Below are 16,334 nucleotides of genomic sequence, written 5' to 3'. Positions count from 1 at the left end.
AGTTGAAAGCTTTTTTTGGAGCTTTTAGGACACGCTGCAAGCAGGGAGTTACAGTAGTCTAATCTAGTCGTTACAAATGCATGGATAAGTTTTCCAGCATCGCTTTTAGGCAGGATTCTTCTGATTTTGGCTATGTTGCGCAAATGGAAATAGGCTGTTTTACAAGCTTGATTTATATAAGCTTTAAATGAGAGCTCCTGGTCAAATAAGACTCCAAGATTTCTTACAGTAGAACTAGAGGCTACACTAACATTGTCCAGTGTGGCTATCTGCTCAGACAGACCGTCTCGTAGATGCTTAGGGCCAAGCACAATTACCTTGTTTTTTTCAGGGTTAAGAAGCAGGTAGTTAAGTGTCATCCAGGTTTTTATCTCCTTCACACAAGCACTAAGTCTGTCTACTTGATCGCTCTGATCAGGTTTCATTGATAAATACAGCTGAGTGTCATCTGCATAGCAGTGGAAGTTAATGTCATGCTTTCTGATAATGTTGCCTAACGGCAGCATATAAAGAGTAAACAGAATTGGACCGAGTACCGAACCCTGTGGCACACCGTAAATTACTTTAGAGCATGTTGAGGAGCTCTTGTTTACATTAACAAATTGGTACCTATCAGATAAATAGGATTTAAACCAGCTGAGGGCTGTTCCTCCAACACCTACATCACATTCTAACCTCTGCAGTAGAATGTTGTGGTCAATGGTGTCAAACGCTGCGCTGAGGTCCAACAGAACCAGGATTGAGACCAGTCCATCGTCAGCGGCTAATAACAAATCATTTGTAACTTTAACTAGTGCAGTTTCAGTGCTGTGGTGGGCTCTGAACCCTGACTGGAAAACTTCAAATAAGTTATTGTCCTGCAGGTGGCGACAAAGCTGTTTTACCACAACTTTTTCAAGGATTTTAGAGACGAAGGGAAGATTTGAAATAGGTTTGTAGTTTACCAATAGGTCGGGATCTAGATAAGGACTGTGGAACATAGCCACTTTCGAGTGAAGTATTTATTATATTAAGAATAGGGTCTATAATTAGGGGGAGAATGTCTTTGAGGAGTCTGCTTGGAATGGGGTCTAGGACACAAGTTGAGCTTTTAGAGGACATAATGGCTGAAGTTATCTCTGCTTGATCAACAGCTGTGAACCTTTCTAAGTTTACAGGTGGATTTATATGGGATGTTAGATTTACAGCTTGGGCTAGTTCAGGGCTAATAGCGGGGGTAAGTTCATCTAATTTATCTCTGATTGTTTTTATTTTATTGTTAAAAAATAGGAGGAAATCATCAGAGCTGAGTGTAGCTGGGATTGAGGGCTCTACTGCACTGTGACAGTTTGTTAGCCTAGCTACAGTGCTGAAAAGGAATTTAGTGTTACTTTTGTTGACTTCTATTAGATTTGAATAATATCTGGTTTGGGCCTTACGCAGAGCCTGCTTATAGGACAGCAGGCAACTTTTCCATGCTTTTAGGGGTTCTTCTGTGTGAGAGCGACGAAATAATCCCTCTAACTTTCTAACTCTTTGTTTATGTGAATGCAGTTCTTGGTTGTACCATGGGGAGGCGCGCTTTGGCCTAATGACCTTCTGTTTTAACGGCGCTACAACGTCAAGAGCAGACTTCAGAGAATTCAGGGTCAAGTCGACAAATTTATCACTTATACTGGGACTAAAACTATTCTCAGCAGGATCACATGACATGTCACTGAATATTGGCTCTATTATTTCTTTGAATTTTGAGATAGATTTTTCAGATATTGTCCTTTTCATTATAACTTTATTTTGTGGAACTGGATGATTTTTAAGAATAAACTGAAAGGTAATTAGGAAATGATCTGACAATATAGGGTTTTGAGGGAGGACAATGAGGTCACTAATCTCACTAATGTTCTTGGCTGCACAAAACAATTGAAAACACTAAAGTTATTGCCTGGGTATGAACCATAAAGCAGGTTGAAACGTTTGGATCTTTAATAACATAAATAGCTCATAGTTTTTCATTAGAGATGCACCGATCAATCGGTCGCCGATTAAAAAAGCCGGTTTTATGTCGAATCAGCACAAATCGGTGACCGGCCGGTCCATGTCGTAATTTCCGGTTTTCGGCCGATCCAAACGGACCCGCATGTAAGCAGCTCAATGCGCCCAGAGCAAAACGGCTAAAAACTAGCAAGAATCTCTTAGGGTGATCAAATACACACCACATACAACCTTTTTCTACCTGGACAGTCGCCATCGGGATACCAACTAATGCCAAAGGCGAAAAAGAAGAATTGTATAAATGCAGGTCCATTAAGGTCCCTGGCCAGCCTGGTGAAGGCGAAGAAAAAGAAGAGTCGTTTCTGCGCTGTGGGCGGTCTGGAGAGACAAGAGATGGCGGAGGAGAGTGGATCGATGGTCGGTGGCGTTCTGGACGGCGAGGAGGAGCAGCCTTTTCTGGCTGCTGGTGCCCGGAAACGTAAAAAGTCCCTTGGCTCGTCCGGGGGTTCTGGGAATGAGCAGCAGGATGAAGCTGAAGCTGTTGATGTCGGGGGTGAGGGCGGAGAGTGTGGGGTGATCATTGGGCTTGCACAGGATGGTGCATCCTTTGAGGAGTGGAATCCAGTGGCATTGACGGGGAGCCTACTTGTAAGATAAGATAAGATAGCCTTTAATGTCCACACATGGGGAAATTTTGGTTTTACAACGCAGTAGATACAGGGGGAAAGGACAGATAACTTATAGGAAGTTTAAAAAACACTCTTAATAGAAGAACTCTTATAAACAAAAACAAACTTATTAACAAAAATCCTGTAAACAGGTCCTCTCATATCTTAATAGGGAATGGAGGGAAGAAAATAAAAATAAAGATACAATAAAATAAATCAATCAATAATAATGGTAAAGTAAACACTCTTATTAACATCAGTTGTATGCACATGAATGACATTAATTGCGTGTGAGTATGGCAGTAATTGCACATGAATATGACGGTATTGCACATGGCTGTGGGAGTGGTTAAGAGTGTGACTGTCCTGCCTAGTGGGTTGTTCATTGGGTTCATGTGCTGTGGCCTTGGGCCATGTGTTCCACCGGCCCTGCATTTCTTTGGGTGCCGGCGCTTTGGGCATGTTGCAGCGGTCTGTAGAGGGAAGCGGGTATGTGGTGGATGTGCAGGAGATCACGAGTGTGGGAGGTGTGACGTGGGAGCAGAACTGAGGTGCTGTGGGGGGGAACATGGCTCTGCCTGCGGGGGATGCGGGTTTGGCGGAGGAGCTGCAGAGGTGCAGAAAATTGGGGTCTCTCGGGGTGTTTCATTCAAGAAAGTTTCAAGTGGCGAGGTTGGAGTGAATACGGAGAGAGGAGCCAGCGATGCCCCCAGCCTGAGCAAGGTGAGGGAAGCCAGCGTGGCTCCCAGGAGGTGTGGGGGTTTCAAGTGTGGAGGTCCCAGGCGTGCAGGTTCCAGAATTGGTGAGAATACCCTGGTTGTGGATGGAGGGGATTTTGTACTCTTTGTGGTGAATGTTGTGGACTGTGCTGCTCGGACTTGGTGCAGAGCTGAAAGGATCAGGATCATTGCTGGAGCTGCGGGGAGATTCCTTGGAGCAAAAGAAGGTGTTAGCTTTGACAACATTGGTTTCCAGCCAAAATCACATCCCCAAATTCATGCTTGAGCAGACAGTGGCTCAAAAAGAACAACTTGCCACCAATGCATGGTCACCACCTGGATTGGCTTCGGACTCAGATGAAGAAAGAAGATTACAACAACTACTGGAAGGAAAGGAACGGGAAGTGGCGGCTGAGCTACGCAGGAAACAAGAAAAACAGCTTGGACAAAAGGGGGAACCAGTCACAGTCCTAGGAACTGGGCTAATAGAAGCTAAAAGTAAGAAGCAAGTACAGCAGAAACTCCACATTCAAAGAGGAGTGGAGCAACAGAAGAAAACGGGTTCAGACTCATTTATGTCAACACCAAATCAATATGTGGCGGGAGCATTCACAGGAATGGTGCATGGGTACGATGACGCTATCTTGAGTGGAGAACTTTACCCGCTCCCCGTCCACAAGGGTCCCAAGGAGGAAGAGGATGAATTTTCTAGCAATGAAGAAGCTCCTCCTCTCATTGCACCTCTCCGAATGACTGCAAGTAACCAAGGAGTGTACCAACCATTCGCACTGAAAGATCTAGAAGGGCTGATGTTAAAATTGCCCGAACTAACACAAGGTGCACCGGCCTTCCTCAGAGCATTGACCACGAATACAGCGGGAGAAACACTTTGCTGGGGAGATGTGTCTGCAATTCTTATAAGAGCCACAGATGAGAATACGGCGGCCAGGATCCGTTCTGAAGTATCCAAACAGATTCATGCTCCAGTTAGAGCATCCACATCATTTGCCACCATAAAGCCTCAGTTAACTCAGGTACTTAAAGGAATGTATCCCACCTGCCTTCCTGACGCACTGTTGGCTCTGGAAATGAAAAATGATGAAGACTACTTTACATATAAGCAAAGAGCTAAAGCACAGTTCCATGATGCAACTGGAGAGCCCATACAACCTGGTACTGGCAACACTCTCATGTTCTTTTCTACTCTGGTGAAAGGACTACCTAAATGTGTCCAGGATCAGTTGGCTGATGTTGTTGGTCTTTCCTCAAAGACAGAAAAAGAGTTTGATGCCAACTGCCAACATCACGTTGCTAAGTACCTGAAGGAAAAAAAAGGACGGAATGAGGATATGGAAAAAATGAAAATGGCAAAGATCAAATTACAACTCAAGAAGCTCCAAGAAGAGGTGAATGATAACACCGGCGTATTCAAACCAGAGTGGGCGCTGCTTACTCTGGGGTCTATGAGGTAGAGAATGGGATCCCGCAGGGGAGTGTGTGCAGCCCTATCTTGTTCAATGTTAAGATTAAGGACATCTTCGACTGCATGGGCAGGTACTCGAACAGGTCAGGGAGGTGAGGTTCTTGGGGGTCACCTTTGACGAGAGGCTTAGTTGGCGTCAGCACATTGATAAGGTCAGTGGTAAATGCAAAAGGGTGAGTAACTTGCTTCGTTGTCTATCCGACCAGGACTGGGGGGCCAGCAGAAGGTCGCTCCTGGGTATTTATCGGGCCATCATGAGGGCGGCTATTGATTATGGCTGTATAGCCTACATGTCTGCGGCTGAGACTAACTTAAAGAAGCTTGATATGGAGCAAGCCCAGGCCTTGCGCATCTGCTGTAGGGCTTTTAGGACCTCCCCTGTCTCGGCGCTGCAGGTTGAGTTGGGGGAATTGCCGTTACAGCTCCGGAGGCTAGAACTTCTGTTGGCTTACTGGGTGAATGTGCAAGGTCATACGAGCTCTCACCCGGTGAGGGACTTTCTCAGGGTTGATGGGGGACAGAATGATGCTGGCAGTATGTTTTTTAGCCAGATAGGAAATGCGAAAGCGCGGCTTGCAGGGGTTGGTGATTTGCGTGTGAGCCCGTCGGTGGCTTTGTCTACTATAGCTCCGTGGAAGTTTGTCCCGGCTCCTGTTGATGTTAGCTTGCATGGCAAGCTTAGAGGAGTCGCTGGGAGGGCACCGCAGTTTGCCGTTTGCAAAGCATTAAATCTGGGAAATCGGATTGCAGACAGGATGTGTTGAATGGCATCTTCTGTCTGATACTGTCCCTTTCCAGGAAGGATGTGAGGGTTTCCTTCATTTGGGTTCCTGCGCATGTGGGGGTGGATGGTAACGAAATGGCTGATACACTGGCTAAACGTTCCCTTAGGCGGCCATCAATTGATGTGGCGGTTGAGTTAAGCAAATCTGAAATCAAGCCCGTTATCAAGAGTCATGTGGTCGGCCTTTGGCAGGAATTTTGGAGCCACTGTGTTACTGGGCGGCATCTCTATCACGTACAGGGTAGTGTGGGTCCTTGCAGGTCTATGGGCAGGAACGCGTGGGAGGAAAGGACCTTCGCCTTATCTTATCTTATCTTATGAGGATTGGCCATACTAAACTCAATTGGTCACTGAGTAGGATAGGCAAACATCCGACAGGTCTGTGCGGTCACTGTCGGGTGCCAGAGACTGTCGAGCATGTGCTGATTTGCTGTGAGGCTTATGATAGAGAAAGGGCCTTGTGGTTTCAGAATAATGGGCGGGAGTTCAATCTGCGGAACGTTCTGGCAATCCAGTCACAGGGTTTGTGTCAGGCTGTGGTTGCTTACTTATATAGCACAGGGCTGGGTAAACGTTTATAGAGTTGGGGGGTGTTGGAGACTGAGCCGAGGATGAGGAGCAAGAGGATGTTCTGGCGCGCTTTGACTTCATGGGAGGCCCATGAAGGCATGGGTGATGGAAGAAGAGTCCCTTAGCTCGTCCGAGGGTTCTGGGAATGAGCAGCAGGATGAGGCTGAAGCTATTGATATCCGGAGTGAGAGCAGAGACTGTAAGGTGATCATAAAGCTTGCACAGGATAGTGCATCCTTAAGGAGTGGAATTCAGTGGCATTGTCAAAGAGCCTAACTGTAGCTGTGGGAGTGATCAAGAGTGCGAGTGTCCTTAGAGATGGCTCGCTGCTGGTCGTGTGCAAGGACGCGGCTCAGCAACGGAAGGCGATTGGAACTAAACGTCTGGGTGGAAAGGACATTCTTGTGTCTGATGCTGAAAGAAACACGGTCAGAGGAGTTATCGTAGGTGTCCCTACGGCGACGTCTGTGGATGAAGTTAAGGAGAATTTGACTGGAGCTAAGGTGGTGGACGCTAGGCGGTTGAAGGTGACCCGGTCTGGGGTAAGATGTGACAGCTTGTCGGTAATGGTAACACTTGAAGGGAGGTGCCTGCCTAGTAAGGTGTTCATTGGGTTCATGTGCCATGACGTTAGGCCATATGTTCCACCGCCCCTGCGTTGCTTTAAGTGCCAGCGCTTTGGGCATATTGCAGCGGTCTGTAGAGGGAGGCAAAGATGTGGTAAATGTGCAGGAGATCACGAGTATGGGAAGTGTGACGTGGGAGCAAAACTGAAGTGCTGTAACTGTGGGGAAGAACATAGCTCTGCCTACGGGTGATGCAGGTTTAGCAAAAGAGCTGCTGAGGTGCATAAAATAAAGGTCTCTCAAGGTGTATCCTATGCAGATGCAGTCAAGAAAGTTTCAAGTAACGAGTTTAGAGTAAATACAGAGAGAGGAGCCAGCGCTGCTCCCAGCCAGGGCGAAATGAGAAAGGCCAGCGTGGCTCCCAAGAAGTGTGAAGGTTTCAAGAGTGGAGGTCCCAAGTGTGCAGGTTCCAGAATTAATGAGAATACCCTGGTTGTGGATAGAGAGGATTTTGTACTCTTTATGGTGGATGTTGTAAACTGTGCTGCTCAGGCTCAAAGCAGAACTGAAAGGATCAGGGTCATTGCTAAAGCTGCAGGGAGATTCCTTGGAACAAAGGAGCTTGATTGGGCAGATATAGAAAACAGGCTAAAGGCGCTAAATGGGAGTCGGAGTGATGGGGGTCTGCTTTTGGGGAGTCAGGGTGATCAGAGTGACGAGATGGGGGTGGGGGTGGTCTCCTGTCCTCGTCCAGTCTCGTAGACGCACGGCTACCAAGCAGCGATGTCAGTGGAAATATTAAAGCCTATAGAATGAAGCCTTAAAGAATAAAGCTGTACGGTGGAAGCACCGAACGTCAAAGAAGGAGAGGAAGATGAAGAAGAGTCTCCCTGGAATAAAGCCGGTTGTTGTTGTTGTTGTTGTTGTTTTATGGCGGGTGGCATCCAAGTGTTGCATTACCGCCAGACTGTATTCCTCAGACTTTGTCGTAAAGCCGGTTGGTCTCTGAAACAACAACAACTATTCTAGTCACAAAGACATATCATGACCTCATGGGCTTTGTAACACCAAAGCAATGGAAGGAGTACTTTTACGGACTACGACAGTCTGAGGACTACGAAAAGTCTGAGGAATAAAGTCTGGCGGTAATGCAACAATTGGATGCCAACCGCCATAAAACAACAACAACAACAACAACAACAACTTCTAAAGGATAAAACAACAAAGACGTCCCATGACCTCATGGGCTTTGTACTTCCAAAGCAATGGAATAAGAATTTTTAAGGACTACGACAAAGTCTGAGGGGAGGAAGAACTTCTATAGGATACAATAACAAAGGCATGTCATGACCTCTTGGGCTTTGTCAAAGCACTGGAAGTCAGGGCACTGGAAGAGGAACTTTTAGGACTACGACAAAGTCTAGGGAATAAAGTCTGGCGGTAATGCGACACTCGGATGTCGACTGCCATAAAACAACAACAACAACAACAACAACACTCGCATGCCAACCGCCATAAAACGGCAACACGGACGGACGGACGGTTTACATTCAAAGTCTATGTAAACGCGCGTCGAACACCTGTGTTTTCCGCGGCGCAATTCCTGCTTTTTTGGTGTGGAGCGCGCGTAGAGTGCGTTTTGACGTTTTCCGCTCTAGACGCTTTGACAGGCGTAAGCTTCAAGGCGTCAAAATTGTTCGCCGCAGAAAAGTTCAGATTTGTTCAACTTTTCTGCTCTATGGCGTGTCTTTGGTGGAATACAAGAAGGACCAAGCCTGGAGGAAGATCAGTGAGGAGACTGGACTGTGGGGTAAGTTATTACAACTTTGATACGATTTAAATCTGCGTGTTGATAGTTGATGCGGTCAAAATAATTTGCTCTGGTTTGTGTTTGACGAGTTCATGTGTTTATTCAGAGGAATCTGTAGAAGAGTAGGGACATGTGAAGGGGCCAGAAGAAGCAGCAGCAGGGCTGTCGGAAGGGTTGATGTTGCTGTTGTTCTGCTCAACTAGCAGAGAGCTAGGCTACGAGCTAATGCTAACAAGAGATCTCATCCACCTGAAATGAGACTTTAAAAATACTTTGATGTATTTGAGATCACATTACGTAGATACAAAACTTAAATTACTGACTCGAACAGCAAAATGAGTGGCTACAACCTCAGGCCTATTTAATTGTCCCATAGCCTATCAAATGTTCACACAATCAGCTGTGCACTAGAATCTATAGTGCACAGCTGATTGTGCTTCTAGTGAGCGTGTTAAGTTATCAAAGAGCTGATGAAACTGGAAAATGATATTGGCAACATATATGTATGCCTCATTAAATATGCTGTATTATAATAGTAAAAGTTTGAATAATATTGCAGTAAATGTACTGGGATGAAATATAACAGCTGCACAATGTTCTTTAAGATCGGGATTCGCCTTCAGCCCTCCCTGTTGCTCCTGCTCCTGCTCCTGCTCCTGCTCCTGCTCCTGCTCCTGCTCCTGCTCTTGCGGCTTCAGGGGATGCTGGTCCTTCCACTGCACCCACCGGTCTATAGAAGCATTTGGTTGGATTACAATTTGTTTTTTAGCCTGTGTCATCTAAATTGCAATGTATGTTTTTTGTAGGCCCACGAGGAAGAGGTCCTAGAGCGAGAGTCCTCCAGCTTTGAGAGGGAGGTGCTGGCAGTGCTCTGGGACTGACCCTCTTCATGTTCCATCTGCTTCCTCTCCTGCAGAGGGTTCCAGCTCATTCAAAATAATATAAATGTATAAATTACTATATGAAAATAGTTCATTTGATTTCAATCTGGAACCATTGGAGCATGAAGATTAGATGAATGAGCTGCATCTTCTGCAGGGGAAATTGACTCCTATTTCCTCCACGTGTCCCCCACTCTTTTTCAGGCCATGGTCCTGTATATTAGTTAGTATATAGTTCTGTGTATATATATATATATATATATATATAATTTTTATATATAGTCATTTATTTTTCTATTTTTCCACAAAATAAATTACATTTTGTATTAAAAAACGTGTGTCCTGTTTACATGCACCTTTTTCATATATATGACACTGGGTAGTTTGTGGGAAAATCAGTGGCTAGATAGAAAATCGGTATCGGAAAAAAACGGTTTTGGCAGGTCCGACTATCTTAAAAAACGGAAATCGGTATCGGCCAAGAATTTTGCAATCGGTGCATCTCTATTTTTCATCCTTTTCATTGTAAACAAGGAATATTGATGGCTTAGTAAAATAATCCATTGACTTCCTGTTCAAAACTACAGAATTGATAAGCCCAACCTCTTCATAGTGACATTTGACTGTAACAAGCAGAATCTTTATCTTTGAAAAGTGTCTACGTGACAATTTGCAGGAACAAATTAGGACGCAACAAATAGGACAAAACAGGCATTTTCTGAGCAGGAGTGTCTACAGAGCCGCGGCGCGGCCGAAACTGCCATGTTATTTTGTGCCGCGGCTCCTGAAACTGCTGCGCTATTTGACCGCGCCTTTTTAAACCGCGACATCTTGCTTGTCAGTTATAGGCCTCTTTGCTTGTCTTGATGGTGCTGACTGATGCTCTGGACCAACAGGTCACTGGAGCTGATGTACAAGTACGGGAACCTGAGCGAAGGAGCGTGCAAGCCGGGATTCGCAGCAGCCAAAATGACCGCCATCTATCCCAGGTGAGCAGCATTTTGTGTCACACTTACCGACCGTGTGGGTCCCTGCACACAAAACACAGAGGCTCATTTATTCACAAGCTCCACAAACTACAAGCTCAAGTCAAAATTGACATAGTGAAAAACATTACTTACAATCTTAAACCTGGATATTAAATTGAATTCAAAATAACTTATTTGCCTTATTATGAAATACTTTTTTTGTTTTATGACATTAGTATATTTTTTCTGTTTTCTCTTCTCTCCACACAGTAACATGGAAATAAGGATGTTAAGTGTCATTAAGCGTCTAGATTTTTATGCCTTGGCTCAGATGCCCTGGTGGATGTAATGTTAGCCGCTAACCTTAGCCAGCGCTGTTTGAATATATAAGATAAGATATTCCTTTATTGTCCCACATGGGGAAATTTCATTGGTGCAACGCAGGTAGATACAGAGGTAGATACAGAAGAACAGATCACTTATAGGAAGTCTGAAAACACTTTCAGTAGAAGATCTCCTATAAAGAAATAAAAACTCCCATAGACAAATAAATACATAAATACCATTGCATGTGATCCGACGGTAATTGCACATGAATATGTGTCACGACAGCACATAGATTGCACATGAATTTCACAGTAATTGCACATGAATTTCACAGTAATTGCACATGAATTCCAACAGCAATTGCACATACGACAGAATTGCACATCAGTATTAGGTTAGGTCAGTATTGCGCCGGGATAACGTGACGATCTCCGGGTAAGACGACTGTTCTCCGCAGTTTCATGAGTTCCTCCTTTGTGTAAACGCGGTACGGCGCCGGCCGGGGGGCGGGGCCGGAGCCGGGGGGCGGGGCCGGAGCCAAGACACATCGCAACGACACGACGAAAAAAATCAATCCAGCCGAATAAAGTCAAAACAAGTTAATTTAAAGCGATTCCAGTGCGTGTCCCGATCGTTCGTGGAGTTCCTCTTTCATATAAACGTGTATATAAACGTGTACCGACGACACGCCGTACTTTAGCGCGGCCGGAGGGCGCGGGGGGGGGGCTGGTGGGCTCGCTCGGAGCTAGCTCACGTCACAACAACACAACGAACGCAACGAAAAACGCTCAAATCCAGCCGAAAAAAGTCAAAAACAGTTGAATTAAAAAACTATTCCAGCGCGTGTCCCTATCGTACAGTAAAATAGAAAAAATATACTAACTATATTTACAAAATATAGGAGATAAAGCACAATAAGTGTGAGAAAGAAGAGAGAGCGTTTACACCGGGCTGCCAGCTGTACCAGCGCCTTATGACGTATATATAGCTTCCATCTCAGGCAAACATATGCATAATCCCAATGAAATGTGAAATTTAGTCTATAAATACTGCAGTGTCAAAGGTTTGTCCAGTTTTTGAAGAAAAAAAAAAGCCACTATCTTGGAGTTGACCCAGAGATGTATTTCGCGCTCTGGTGGTGTAATTGTGCTCTGCAAGTCTATTGCAAGTCATTTAAGAAACTATATATTTCTGGGTTCTGTTTTTATTATAAAGTGAAATGTATTTGCCATTTGGGAAAGCTTTACATGGTCGTGTTGAGTCGGATTATTTTTGCCCTGTTGTGTTCCCGCCTGGTGGACTGTTTTGATCCCTGGTGGACTTGTTGTCATCAGTCGTAGTAGCCTCTTTGATCACAGAAGTGCCTGCAGTGTTATGATGTCACTGCTGAGGCTGTTGTGGCCTGGAGGAGTTTGGGTCTGAAACAGAGTGCCCTCCACATTCCCGCTCCATCATGTCAGTCATGTCTCCGTCATGTCTCAGTCATCCTCCAACACCACAAGACCTCTCCTCTGTCCGAGTAAGGCTCCCGCCACACAATGGATCTTTGTCGGGCCGTCCGCATTTCCCCCAGCACAATCTTCAGAGGCCTTCTCTGTGAAGCCACGCCCACTTCCTGTCTGACTCATCTACTTCCTGGTGCGACCCACACAGCCCCTCTGAAGTCTTCCCCTTCATGCATTTTCACGAGCTGTCATTTTTCAGCCTGATGTGTAGAGCATTGTTCCATTGGTTTTGATAGAGTTAAGCAAAAAGCCACTTGTTTTAGGTTTTGGCATACTACTTGCCTGTCACTCTGGATCTTTACCAGATAATTTAAAGGAAGAGGAGGATTTTTGAAGAGCAATCTGAGTCATTTCCTCGTGACGTGGACATGTCAATCATTCCCCGGATATCAGCACGTTTCCCTGGCTGTGCATGCGTAGTTGATATGCCGGGGGGTGAGAGTGCGCATGCACATTAAAAAAAAAAAAAAAAAAAAAAAAAGACTAAAAGACTAACAGTTGCTTGAGCAAGTGTTGTGGTCACAGCAAAGCTAACTGCTTTGTGGAGAATAAAATACTCTATGGTTAGATGCAGACAGCACACAGTGGTGTCATTTTGGCACTAAGCTACTTGACAATATAAAGTATCTGCACTTGGGCAAAACAGAAAAAAGTGGGTATAGCCTCTTTTAATATAGTTTCCTCTGCTTTATTTCCAAATCCAATTATGAATGTACAATACCACACAGTCCCCTCAAACATCTAAGTATTCTACCTACAGGATCACTCGATTGTTTACCGTCTTCGTCCAGCCATGAACCAACATTTGACTATGAACACATGGCTGAATCCCCCATGTTGATTTCTGCAGCTGGCTCTGTGTTCTCTGCATGTTCTCTGCATGTTCCCTGCATGTCCTTCTGTAATGAACCTAATGGTCAGCACGTGTCTGATTACTCCCACCTCAGACCAGCGCAGCCAGGTCAATGAGCACACCGGCTGCTCCCTGCATCTGCTAGTTAGAATTAGTTAGAAAAAGTGGATAGTCATGTCCACATTTCACTCTGCTCAAATGTGCTCCTAATTCAGCTGTTTGAGTCTAGTAGTTATTGTTTAGAGATCTTCACCACTCCTTGCACCCTCGCTCACTCACTAATTTCTCCTTCACCAAAAACAACCAAAATTGGCTAATAATTCTATCCATTCTTCAGCAGAAGGTTATAGTTGAGAAAATCAACTTAACCTCTGCAGCTCTGGCTCTAATTACTCCCGGCTTCCTCTCTGGAGGCCCTGCCCTCCTCAATCCAATTCATTTTCCACACGTGGCAGAATTTGTCTCAAACTGTTTGTATTGGAGCCCTAAATCACAGGCTGGCAGTGAACCTTAGGGAGGCTGCGGTTATGAAAATATGACCCAGGAGAGATGGCTTGCTGCTGGGGAAATGAGTACATTGTCCCCCTCTCTGTGTCTTGTCAGGTCCTGACTGGCTGTCGGTCAAAGCTCACCAAGTTATTTATAGCACGCCTCGTCTCACCTCACAAATCCTGCTTTAATGATTTTCCATGCAAGCTTTTACCACTTTTAAACATGTCTTAGTTTCAGATCTTAAATATATTCGCGCGTGTCCCCGCTGCAGACGGACGCGCGGGTCCCCGCTGCAGACTGACAAACACGCGACAAATTTGCCTATTTTTGGGAAGTTTTATTTCTTGCACATCTTTCTTGACTTATTCATCAGTGCTTCTTTCTGAGGGTGGCATGTACAGTTCTGCTATTAACTACCACACTAATAGACAGAGGTTTGGACTCACTGCTGTATTACACGCTCAGGGTTCATTTGTTATAATTATGTATTTGTTTACAATGGGTTAAATACTTAAATACACTTAAATACCCCCACAGACAGACAGACAGACAGACAGACACACACACACACACACACACACACACACAGACAGACACACACAGACACACACAGACAGACACACACAGACACACACAGACACACACACAGACAGACACACACACAGACACACACACAGACAGACACACACACAGACACACACACACAGAGAGACACACACACACACACACAGAGACACACACACACACACACACACACACAGACACACACACAGAGACACACACACACACACACAGAGACACACACACACACACACAGAGACACACACACACACACACGCGCACACACACACACACACAGAGACACACACACACACACACAGGCGCTACATGGACACAAACCTGTCCTTCTATGTGAACAAACCAGAGTCGGATAATACCAGAATCAAAGATCGATTAGGAGCTCTGAGACGGACACCAGCTCATTGGGAATGCCTCCTCACATTGTCGGCCATGTTTGGTCATTGCGCTGAGGAGTGCATTGTTTTCTGGGAAACTCCAAGTGGGGTTACCATAAGCATGCCACAAGATCTACCGAGAAATATAAGATGACTTTGAGTTGTTGAGATGCTTGGGAGGCTTCTGCAGTCTGCTTATTGTTAGTGTGACAAGAAGATGACCAACAGTAGTTTTAAAACATGCAATAAATCCGTGTATCCTTTCATCTTGTAATTTGTTTGCATGTTAAATTCATCTCATTTGTTGAGGTTGCTTTCAACATAATAAAAGGTTTCCGGGTCTTGCATTCTTTGTTGTTGTTTCGAATGTCAACTGGCCAAATCCCATCAGCCAATCAGACACTCCCGATTCCCGTTACTGTTCTGTGTCTCGTGTGGAATGATCACAACAATCGCCTTCACCAAAACATTCTCGGGTTAGCCGCTAACTTGCACACATGCTAACATGGTCCAGGCGGAGAGCGGGGTCAGAATAACAGACATCCATCCTGAGTGCACGGCGCGCTGGGGTGGCATGTAGCGCTGCGCTGGGTCAGGGGAGGCATAGACAGGAAATGGATTCTTTTTGATTTTCAGGACGCAATTAATCAAAGAGACACCGGGCAAGGAAAGACTGAAGTTCACGGGTCGTCGCAAACTTTCCGTAAATTAGGAGTGAAGCTATTGGAAAATGTTTAATTGGACATTTACATGCTTTTTTTTTCACTCTTTTGAATAGTGTTGTATTTCAGGTTTTATAACTTAAAATTGCATATAAAGTAATTCTTAGTAGATATGGACGATGTATTCTTTCCAGTATTGATATCGGCTTATTTGTTCCAAGAATATAGGCATATATCGAAATTTGAAATTTGCCGATATTTGGAACCAATATTTCTCTACAGTTTGATTTCTGCTGTTTCTGATGCTCGGAGGACAAAGAGCAATTAGACAAAAAAATATGACAAGGTTTACAGAATAATGCAAAACAGAAATGTATATATTAGATAAATACATTATGTTATTATTATCAGTCAGAAATTTGGAATCTTTACTTTATTTTAATTCTAATCTAAAGATCGGTATTGACATATATCCTTTGTCGGCCACGGAGATCGGCTCAACAAACTATGGACTATCCCTCATCCTTTGCAAAAATGTTCATTCAATTTGCCTTTAAATGTTTTAAATCGGATGTTGTCACAGTTCTGCTGGAGAAACTTGGGAGTAACACATTTTCAACATACCAATTAGCAGCAGCATGCCTATTGTAAACATCTATATCTGATAAAACTATCAAATTTCAAAGTGAAATGACATTTTAAAGCACTAATTCCTGGTTACAGATGTATCGAGAGTTGAATTTAAGCTCATTTCATCCAAATTGGGTTTAAGGCTGGTGAATGTAACAAACTGCTCAAGCTACATTTTTAGGTGTTAACAACCCATCATAGATAAAAGCTCAAAGGGACAATGTTTTTTAGATTGGATTTGAGTTTCCTCCCTGTTTATCAAGGCGTCCAGCCCCAGTCATTTGACCAACAGCCCTCAGGTCCAAGTATGTTGTCTCTGCACATTTATCACAGACGTGTCTCTTGTAGTTTAGGTTTCTGTCTTTGAGAAGTCTCCAGGCCAAACTCCAGTCTCCTCATTCTGACAGACACAACTTAATCACTCCCAATGCGTTCCAAAGCGTCCTCGTAGAAGAAAAACACTTGAACAAGGTGCTTCGCGTCACCCTC

At 44.6% G+C, this 16,334-nt stretch overlaps 1 protein-coding gene across 6 annotated transcripts in view; it reads left to right on the top strand.

Annotated features, from left to right (window-relative positions):
- Nucleotides 1-16,334, top strand: part of st3gal3b (ST3 beta-galactoside alpha-2,3-sialyltransferase 3b) — an 80,978-nt gene that overhangs the window by 20,815 nt on the left and 43,829 nt on the right. For all 6 annotated transcript variants that reach the window (XM_072441841.1, XM_072441842.1, XM_072441840.1 and 3 more), the window contains one exon: nt 10,349-10,441. In XM_072441841.1, coding sequence (XP_072297942.1) covers nt 10,349-10,441 — 93 coding nt within the window. The remainder of the gene's footprint in view (nt 1-10,348; nt 10,442-16,334) is intronic.

Source organism: Eucyclogobius newberryi, unplaced genomic scaffold (genome assembly GCF_026437365.1).
Source record: "Eucyclogobius newberryi isolate DKJ021-1_F unplaced genomic scaffold, fEucNew1.0.hap1 SCAF_12, whole genome shotgun sequence".
NCBI classification, from domain to species: Eukaryota; Metazoa; Chordata; class Actinopteri; order Gobiiformes; family Gobiidae; genus Eucyclogobius; species Eucyclogobius newberryi.
This window is presented reverse-complemented; position numbering and strand designations above follow the sequence as displayed.